General features: G+C 41.0%; 1 protein-coding gene across 1 annotated transcript; it reads left to right on the top strand.

Moving 5' to 3' along the window:
• Positions 1–2,136: 2,136 nt before the first annotated feature.
• LOC124046215 (transcriptional repressor protein YY1-like) lies at positions 2,137–8,135 on the top strand. The gene is made up of 5 exons (XM_046366341.1): positions 2,137–2,740; positions 3,651–3,813; positions 4,230–4,290; positions 6,168–6,326; positions 7,194–8,135. The coding sequence occupies exons 1-5, from the start codon at positions 2,239–2,241 to the stop codon at positions 7,374–7,376; spliced, it is 1,068 nt and encodes a 355-aa protein (XP_046222297.1). The 5' UTR covers positions 2,137–2,238; the 3' UTR covers positions 7,377–8,135.
• Positions 8,136–10,966: the final 2,831 nt, after the last annotated feature.

The following is a 10,966-nucleotide window of genomic DNA, read 5'->3' as shown; positions in this document are numbered from 1 at the left end:
CACTGGAGTTGCTTACCAAGAATACAGTGAATGTTCCTGAGTACAGTTTTGACTTAAATTTGCTTGAAAATCTATGGCAAGACCTGAAAATGTTTTTCTAGCAGCAATCAACAAGCAAAGCTCTGACTTTCTGCACATTATCACACATCCCTGTGGCTACCAGACCTATATTATACTGCTCAGTTTAAACACTTGCCCTCCATCCCTCCTTCCCAATACACGTGTAAATATTGTACTATAAATTGTGCCTTCCTGTATTATACTTTTGCTAAAATATTATTATATTCTACTGTCATTTACTTTATATTTGTATTCTTATATTTTACTATTTCTTATTGTTCTTGTATTGTCGAGAAGGAACCTCCAAGTAACCATTTTGTTGGACAATGTATACCATGCATATCCTATACTAAACTAATAAAACTTGAAACTTGTGATGAGGATCTGTGGTAAGAATGTCAACTTTCGTCAGCGGAGATACTGAAATTGTATGGTGACAACTTCTATAGTTTTAACAGTACAGTAGAAAACAGCTGTAAATGAGGAACTACATGTATGTTCAGAATATCCATTTTTGTCACCGGTGACAGTAGATTTTGGCTGAAAAAAGTATCTTATGCAGTCAATCTCTATAGTATGACACTGGTGTTCTGGGACACGGTAGCACACCCATTGAATCAGGTCAGGGTTACTGCAGAACTGGGTGGACTGGGGAACAGGGACAGTCAGGAGTCGTCAGGCGAGGTAGAGGCATGTTCCTATGGCTCAGGTCCTCTGGGAGGGGAGACAAAGAGAGAAAGGGAGAGAGAGTGAAATTAGAAAGAGCATGCCTAAGATTTTTTTTTTTTTACCTTTATTTAACCAGGTAAGTCAGTTAAGAACATATTCTTATTTTCAATGACGGCCTGGGAACATTGGGTTACCTGCCTGTTCAGGGGCAGAACGACAGATTTGTACCTTGTCAGCTCGGGGGTTTTGAACTCACAACCTTCCGGTTACTAGTCCAACGCTCTAACCACTAGGGTACGCTGCCACCCCAGATCACACAGATCACACGGTACACCAGATAAGACAGACTGACCATAGCCTCCCGGCACACAGGCTATTGCAGCATAGGGGCTGTCGGGGGACACTGTGCCCCATCCAAAGTTACTCTTGGAATGGACCAATTTGAAAATGTTATCTTCAAAGTATGATTAAATCCTGTTCTGTTACGATTTGACACCTCTGGGCAACAGTGTTGGTATTGTGTGGTTATTGTTGTTGTTTTTTACAGGGGACTATTACGATCAACATCATCATTATATACTGATCAAAAATATAAATGCATCATGCAACAAATTCTCTTCATGGTATTTTTGTGCATTGAAATTGCCATCAATAAAATGCAATTGTTTTCGTTGTCCGTAGCTTATGCCTACCTATACCATAACCCCACCGCCACCATGTGGCACTCATGACATCAACAAACCGCTCGCCCACACGACATTGACATCAACATCAACAAACCGCTTGCCCACACGAGACCATACACGTTGTTTGCGGTTGTGAGGCTGGTTGTACATACTGCCAAATTCTCTAAAGAAAATAACCTAAAATTATCTAGCAACAGCTCTGTTGGACATTCCGGCAGTCAGCATATCAATTGCACCCTCCCTCAAAACTTGAGACATCTATGGCATTGTATTGTGTGGCAAACTACACATTTTAGAGTGGCCTTTTATCATCACCAGCACAAGGTGCACTTGTGTAATGATCTTGAAGTTTAATGAGATTCTTGAAATGCCACACCTGTCAGGTGGATGGATTATCTTGGCAATGGAGAAAGGCTCATTAACAGGGATGTAAACAAATGTGTGTACAACATTTTAAAGAAATAACCTTTGTAAAACCTATGTAAAATTTATGGGATCTTTTATTTCAACTCATGAAACATGGGTCCAAGACTTTAACATGTTGCATATATTTTCAGTGTAATTAAATTGATTTCAAAAATATATTGTTCGTTTTTTCAATAAATGTATGTTTAAGTAACTAAACTATATTTGTTGTGATTTTAATTTAGTTAAATTATTTCAGGGGGACTTTTATTTTGAAAAGTAGCCGTATAATCACGTGACCTTAAAGTAGCTATTTTTTTCACAATGCTGTGGAGACGGGAGTAGAACAGAGTTGAGTAGGTTGAAGACAGTAAAAAAAAAAACATAACAGGTGGTGAGGAATTCAGGGGTTTCCAACATGGCATCATGCGATACCCTGTACATCGAAACGGACGGCTCAGAGATGCCAGCTGAGATAGTGGAACTCCATGAAATCGAAGTGGAGACCATAGAGACAACAGTTGTTGGAGAGGACGACGATGAACAGCCCATGATCGCTTTACAGCCCCTTGACTCCGATGATCCACACTCAATGCATCACCATCATCAGGAGGTAATATTGGTGCAAACACGAGAAGAAGTGGTTGGTGAAGATGATTCGGACATGCACGGAGACGATGATTACGAGGACCAAATTCTTATACCTGTCCCAGTCCCTGCCGCCGAAGAGGAATATATCGAACAAACTCTGGTGACTGTCGCCGGGAAGAGTTCGGGGCGAATGAAGAAGGGGGGAAGCGTGAGGAGAAATAAAAAGAGTTACTTGGGTGCACCTGAGGCCAGTGGTAGAAAATGGGAACAGAAACAAGTACAGATAAAGACTTTGGAAGGAGAGTTTTCGGTGACCATGTGGGCATCGGGTAAGTTTAACGTTAGAGTTCTATTGAAAGTGTGTTCTTGCAAATTTGCCAGCTGTGTTCTTGCGTTGTGTGCCCTGTAAACTGGGCCTCGTACGGGCGTGGTTCTCTGGCTAATTTTAGCAGAATTCTTAACTGTTTTTCAAGTCCGAATTGCATGCTGTGTATTTGAAATGTTTTTGTTTTTATGGGAAGCCATGTTTTATGTGTTGATGGGCGCCGCCATGTTCCCCTGGAACAGTATGGCGGACCGGAAAATGGTGTTGATTTGGCCGGGGAAAGATGGCGGCGGTTGGGAGCGAGCGCGCTGTTGCTGGCTCCAGGAGTAGGCCGCTGTGGCGCAGTTCAACACAGGGGCCTCTGTTCGAAACTCTTGAAAAGCGGGGGAGGGTGGGGAGGGTAGATGTCAGACTGGATATGCTACAGCTAGCCACCGTTCTAACCGCGGCGAAGAGTCGACAAGAATGGAATCTCAATTATTTATATGCGTCTTTAAAACAAAAACAACAAGTTGTGCAAAGTCTGCCTTGTTGGCTTTATGAGACCGACTGACCTGAGTGAGAAGATGTCGTTCGATTATTTGACTTTCGTCAGACAGTTCGCTATGGCTAGCTAACTTTAATTCTAGTAACAAATGAATGTGTGTTCACAAACTTAAAACGGCAGCCAGTTAGCTAGCTACGTTGATTAGAGTTTTTTCCAAATCCCGATGTTAGTCTGTCTGCATTGTTGCAAGTACAGCTATGGCTATTCCCTAAGTCGTACCATTTAAAAACTAGGGCCATTTAAATGGAACTAAAATGTGCACTTGCAGTTCAACTGTGCAGACCAAATACTGCTTTCAACTGTAAAATATGAGATTATCAAATGCAAATAATATCCGTTTTAACTCTGCTCTTTTGCTCGGACTCAGATGACAAGAAGGAAATTGACCATGACACTATGGTGGAGGAGCATGTCATCGGGGAGAGTTCCCCTCCCGATTACTCAGAGTACATGACAGGGAAGAAGCTCCCGCCTGGAGGCATCCCAGGGATTGACCTGTCAGACCCCAAACAGCTGGCAGAGTTCGCCAGGTGAGCTGGTGACACAAGCACATGTTCATTAGGCACCTAACGGAGGGAAACTGGGAGGGACTTGTCCATTTAGAAACCCTTGTTTTTTTTCTGTTGCAAAACATTACCTGTTTTTATTTAACTAGGCAAGTCAGTTAAAGAACAAATTCTTATTTTCAATGACGCCTAGGAACAGTGGGTTAACTGCCTTGTTCAGGGGCAGTACGACAGATTTTTACCTTGTCAGTTTGGGGATTCGATCTTGCAACCTTACAGTTAACTAGTCCAACGCTCTAACCACTAGGCTACCTGACGCCCCTGTTGCGTGATATAATAAATAAAACCATATGTAGGCTTATGTACTGTTACAACGTTCCCCTCTTGAATTCTCCTCAAGTGTAGTGAATACAAGTTTTGACCTATCATGTCTTTTACAGGATGAAGCCACGGAAAATAAAGGAGGACGACTCTCCCAGGACGATAGCCTGCCCCCACAAAGTAAGCATGCTCTACTAGTCTTTAAGGACTAGATTCCATCGTTAGCGTTGTCAAATCCACAAGTGGTACCTTTGCGTTACCTTATCACAGACACTGCCATTGGATGCAACAAAACCACACCCTACTTTATGTCTGACAAGATCCCTTGCAGCCATGTACGTTTATACCACCGCGCTACAATTTCAAACATTCAAATGCGTGATGTTCTATTGTCTACAGCTTGATTACACTGATAAGATATAGCCCCCCCCTCATCCAGATTTACATCAAAACATGTATATAAGCATATCATTATTTCTATCATTGATAGAGCCTAGACTTTCTAGCGCCGGTTTTGAACTTCTAACTTGGTAGGTATAATAGGAAGAGTGGCTTTTGACACGAGCAGACGCTCACCGATTTGTTGGTTTGTGTTTACATGTTGTGTAGCCATTAGCGATGATGCCAATGATAACTTTCTTCTGGTAGAGATGGAAAGGCGTTCCCAAAAACCTTCTCAGTTAACTAAAAAGTAGCCCATGGCTACCTGTCAGAATGATATGATTATTGGTATCTGTCCAGTGGCCATTTGTTTAGCAAACTGCAATCATATGAGTGCTACAGCAACACTGCTTAACCTCTGTGGGATACGTGGGGACGCTAGCGTCCCACCTGGGATTCAAATAAATTACTATAAAAATGAAACCTTCGTGAAATCACACACGTAAGATACCAAATTAAAGCTACACTTGTTGTGAATCCAGCCAACATGTCAGATTTCAAAAAGGTTTTTCGGCAAAAGCAAACGATGCTATTATCTGAGGATAGCACCATAGTAAACAAAGAGAGAGAAGCATATTTTGAACCTTGCAGGCGCTACACAACGCAGACATAAAAATATAATTCATGCCTTACCTTTGACGAGCTTCTTTTGTTGGCACTCCAATATGTCCCAGAAACATCACAAATGGTCCTTTTGTTCGATTAATTCTGTCTATATATATCCAAAATGTCCATTTATTTGGCGCGTTTGATCCAGAAAAACACCGGTTCCAACTTGCGCACCGTGACTACAAAATGTCTCAAAAGTTACCTGTAAACTTTTCCAAAACATTTCAAACTACTTTTGTAATACAACTTTAGGTATTTTTTAACGTAAATAATCAATGAAATTGAAGACGGGATGATCTGTGTTCAATACAGCAGGAAAACAAACTGTAGCTAGCTTTCTGGTCACGCGCCTCTATCTAACAGTACACTACAAGTGACCCTCGTTTTGAACAGGGCTAATTCATTACACAGAGGAAAAACCTCAACCAATTTCTAAAGACTGGTGACATCCAGTGGAAACGGTAGGAACTACAAGAAGGTCCCTTAGAACTCTGGATTCCCCATGAAAACCCATTGAAAAGAGTGACCTAAAAAAAACTGAATGGTTTGTCCTCTGAGTTTCGCCTGCTAAATAAGTTCTGTTATACTCGCAGACATGATTCAAACAGTTTTAGAAACTTCAGTGTTTTCTATCAAAATCCTATCCAAATGGGATTTCTACCCAAATTCTATCCAAATACTAATAATATTAGTATCTTCAATTTGGGCATGCTTTTCATCCAGATGTGAAAATACTGCCCCCCGTCATCAAGAAGGTAACCAAACAGTCTCTTCCTGGTGAGCACTTGCGTTAAAGGGTAACACCCATAAATACAATTCTTACATTTTTCCCAGACCTCGAGTAGTCTCCTAATGTGGTTTAAACATTGTTGAGGACATCTTTTTAAAATAGTGTGCTTTTGGGAAAACAGAAACCTGGAGAAAGGTTTAAGTGCTCTGATGTGGACCTTTTGATCTTGTCATTTCTGAAATTACACAATGATTAATTGCTACCTTTGCCTCTGCAGGGGTGCACTAAAATGTTCAGGGATAACTCGGCGATGAGGAAGCATTTGCACACCCACGGACCGCGTGTTCACGTCTGCGCCGAATGTGGAAAGGCCTTTGTTGAAAGCTCTAAACTGAAGAGGCATCAACTTGTTCATACCGGAGAGAAGCCTTTCCAGGTATGTTTCCCCCAGCCCCTTCAAAATGGCTTCTAATTGAGAGATCTACTTCTTGTCTAACAATTACAGTTTCACAGGGATGCCATCTGCACTTTTTGGCGATATTTGCCATTTTGATCTCAATAGGTAATCCACATGAGTAGTGTAGAGCCATAAAAATCGGGCGGTGGCGCTATAAAAGAGATGCATGAACAGATCTCCCTGGGAGAATCTCAATTGCATACTCCTCGTGTCCTCTCTCCCCTCGCCTCCTCAAAACTCAGCCAGAGGATGCGAGGGGTATGCAATTGAGTCTCACCCTGTGTGATCACATTTGGAATGCAACTCCAGGTAAGCAACCTGTGTTTGAAATAATAATGTGACTATAGTTGCATGTATGTTTTGAAAGCACAAATTATTACACACAAAGTTATTAATGTTAGCAAGCTGCTTTGCTGTCACACTGCCATAGAGGAAAAATGGAGCACAGTGACAGTCATGCTTGTGCCTTTACATCACTGAAAATTGTCAGTTTCTAGCCCAAACCACTCAAAAGTTATGCCCCATATTACCGGATCTACCTTCTCCGCTTTCTACTGCAATACTACTCGGTATCGTGATACCTGTCCTGGTATCACATTGTTAGTAAAATTTTGGTGTTCCGAAAACCCCATTCTAGCAGTTTACACTGTTCTTCTTGTTTCCGTGTGCTTTTGTCACTTTTTTGTGCCCTCACCAGTTTGCAACCTTGTGTATACATTTTGTTTGATTTGCAACACTTTCAACTTAACTTAAACATGGCATGTATAGCCATACACCCATAGGTGCCCAGATTGTCAACCAGCATTGTAGCCTCATAATAAAATCTACTCTCTCCTTCTCTTTAAGTGCACGTTTGAGGGCTGTGGTAAGCGGTTCTCTTTGGACTTTAACTTACGCACGCACGTGCGGATTCACACTGGAGACCGACCCTACGTCTGTCCGTTCGACGGCTGCAACAAGAAGTTTGCCCAATCTACCAACCTCAAGTCTCACATCCTCACACATGCTAAAGCTAAAAACAATCAGTGAACCAACTAACCACTGTGAGGGTACCCCCCCCCCCCCCCATATCTTCGCCTAATGTACAGAGGAGAAAACAACAAACTCTAATGATGCTTAACACCAACCCTGCCACCTTGGCACGATCTTGAAAGAAAAGCATTACGTTTCTTCTTGTGAAGATAGGAAGTTCTTGGACCTGCAACCGATAAGACAAGTTATTTATAATGCAGCACCCAAAGAGAAGGAATTGACATTTTAAAGTTATGTTCTCCATCAGCATAGCAAAATAATTGCTTTTAAATTTTGTACCCTTTTTTTTAGTGTGCATATTGTACACTTTCTCTGGCTTAGTGGTATTATGCATGTTTGTTTTCCCTGGGGATTGAAATCTATGATGGCTCTTGGAGGAGAATTTTCAGTTTATTGTACTTCCTTGCTTTTCACCCCTGTAAAACGTTTATTTGGATGGGTAGGGTTGTTCTTTACAGATTTTCATTTTGTATACTTGTAACGTACACATGTATTGGAATCATGTAAATAATGGCAATGTGATTTTAAGTAGTGGTTTTCTTTTATCCCTGCACTGCCAGAGAGCAAAAACATGTCATATCCATCAAATCCTTTCTGTTTAGTTGAACACACAATACAACCAGAACTGGTGAAACAATTGCGTTACTGAAATATTTTTTTACAGGCACAATTAACTTTCGCTAATATTGACCTCCCCAATAATCGGCCAATAAAAACCTGTCCATAAGCAAGCAATGATTTGTTTGTTTCAGACAATTCCTATTGTATTTTTTTATTTAACCAGGTAAGACCCATTGAGGTTAAACTTCTTTTGCGAGGGTGACCTGGCAGGAAATGGCAGCGTGTACATGAGAAATTCTAAATACAAACAAGACTGTGTCACAGGTTGGGGATACAATTTAAGATTAGAAACAACTGAAGCTATTGCAAACAGTGTTGTCGATCAGTCTTAAAAACAGGCAAGGACACTGAAGTCCCTTAACTTTATCTTTTGAAGCATGTTCCAGGTTGAAGGGGCATAATGGGAGAAAAAAAATCCACATCTCAGTTCTAGCCTTAGGAACAGACAAGGACAGCAGCGACTGTGAGCAAAAACTTTGAGTGACTGATCTGGTCAGTAAGGAACATAGATACGAAGGGAGTTGTCCTGTCAATGTTTGTTTGTAAACAAGTGTACCAGTGGTTAAGAGAGGTCCATTGCACCATAGCATACAGATCACAGTGATGGGTGAGTGATCTAGCATTTGTAATAAATCTTAAAACACCATAATATACGCTGTATCCAGAGTTTAAGGTACTTGCTGAGGCCTGCATATATAGACTATCGCCATAATCCGGCACTGATAAAGTGCTTTGAACAAGATCCTTGACTAACATTGAAACGCAAGATTTGTTCCTAAAATAGAAACCCAATTTCAGTTTCTCAATCATGTTATGTGCTGTTTAAAATTCAACTTTTTATCTAACCACTTCCCAAGATACTTATAGGAGGTGACTGTATCAATTTGCTGGCCTTAGTTAAAATCTGCAAGTGACTCCGTCTGTTTGCTTTCAGGGAAGAGAATCATAAGTTTCAATTTGAAAAGCTACCTTTGAATAACATCAAAGGCAACTAAGTCCTGAAAAGCCTCAATATTAGATGCGCTAGAATAAATTATTTTGTAATCAGCATGGAGATTTGCAGAGTCAACCGTCTTCCCTATATCATTTATATACAGTGTAAAAAGGATCGGACCTAAAATTGAGGCCTGGGGAACTCCTTTTGTAAGCCTTTGAAACTCTGATTCCATACCCTTCTGTGCTACACACGGTTTTGTCAGAAAGGTAGTTTTGGAACCAATCCGTTGCATTAGCGCTTTTAAACCAACCTTTTTATACAACAGCAATGCATAGTCAAGTGTCGAAGGCCTTTGATAAGTCAATAAAATGTGAAAAACTGATTTTTCTCTTCATGGGTATCTAGAATATCACCTACAATGTTACTTACTGCAGTAATTGTACAATGCTTGGCTCTAAAACCTGACTGGAATTGAGGACTGAGTTATTATGAAGAAAGTGAGTTTACCAGGTTTTACATATCTTTTGCCAGTGCAGACAGTTTAGATGTGGGATTTATTTATTTTATTTTACCTTTATTTAACCAGGTAGGCCAGTTGAGAACAAGTTCTCATTTACAACTGCGACCTGGCCAAGCTAAAGCAAAGCAGTGTGACACAAACAGCACAGAGTTTCACATAAACAAAGACCGTCAATAACACAATAGAAAAATCTGTGTACAGTGTGTGCAAATGTAGAAGAGTAGGGAGGTAGGCAATAAATAGGCCCTAGAGGTGAAAATAATGACGATTTAGCATAAATACTGGAGTAATAGATGTACAGATGATAATGTGCAAGTAGAGATACTGAGGTGCAAGAGGGTAAGTAATAATATGGGGTTGAGGTTGTCGGGTGTGCTTATTTACAGTTTGGCTGTGTACAGGTACAGTGATCAATTCAAACATTTTCAAATACATTTTTATTTGTCACTTACACATGGTTAGCAGATGTAAATGCGAGCGTAGCGAAATGCTTGTGCTTCTAGTTCCGACAATGCAGTAATAACCAACGAGTAATCTAACCTAACAATTTCACAACCGCTACCTTACACACAAGTGTAAAGCGATGAAGAATATGTACATAACGATATATGAATGAGTGATGGTACAGAACGGCATAGGGAAGATGCAGTAGATGGTATTGAGTACAGTATATACAGTGGGGAGAACAAGTATTTGATACACTGCCGATTTTGCAGGTTCTCCTACTTACAAAGCGTGTAGAGGTCTGTCATTTTTATCATAGGTACACTTCAACTGTGAGAGACGGAATCTAAAACAAAAATACAGAAAATCACATTGTATGATTTTTAAGTAATTAATTTGCATTTTATTGCATGACATAAGTATTTGATCACCTACCAACCAGTAAGAATTCCGGCCCTCACAGACCTGTTCGTTTTTCTTTAAGAAGCACTCCTGTTCTCCACTCATTACCTGTATTAACCGCACCTATTTGAACTCGTTACCTGTATAAAAGACACCTGTCCACACACTCAATCAAACAGACTCCAACCTCTCCACAATGACCAAGACCAGAGAGCTGTGTAAGGACATCAGGGCTAAAATTGTAGACCTGCACAAGGCTGGGATGGGCTACAGGACAATAGGCAAGCAGCTTGGTGAGAAGGCAACAACTGTTGGCACAATTATTAGAAAATGGAAGAAGTTCAAGATGACGGTAAATCACCCTCAGTCTGGGGCTCCATGCAAGATCTCACCTCGTGGGGCATCAATGATCATGAGGTAGGTGAGGGATCAGCCCAGAACTACACGACAGGACCTGGTCAATGACCTGAAGAGAGCTGAGACCATAGTCTCAAAGAAAACCATTAGTAACACACTACACCGTCATGGATTAAAATCCTGCAGCGCACGCAAGGTCCCCCTGCTCAAGCCAGCGCATGTCCAGGCCCATCTGAAGTTTGCCAATGTCCATCTGGATGATCCAGAGGAGGAATGGGAGAAGGTCATGTGGTCTGATGAGACACA

This window comes from Oncorhynchus gorbuscha, linkage group LG10, assembly GCF_021184085.1.
Source record: "Oncorhynchus gorbuscha isolate QuinsamMale2020 ecotype Even-year linkage group LG10, OgorEven_v1.0, whole genome shotgun sequence".
NCBI lineage: Eukaryota > Metazoa > Chordata > Actinopteri > Salmoniformes > Salmonidae > Oncorhynchus > Oncorhynchus gorbuscha.
This window is presented reverse-complemented; position numbering and strand designations above follow the sequence as displayed.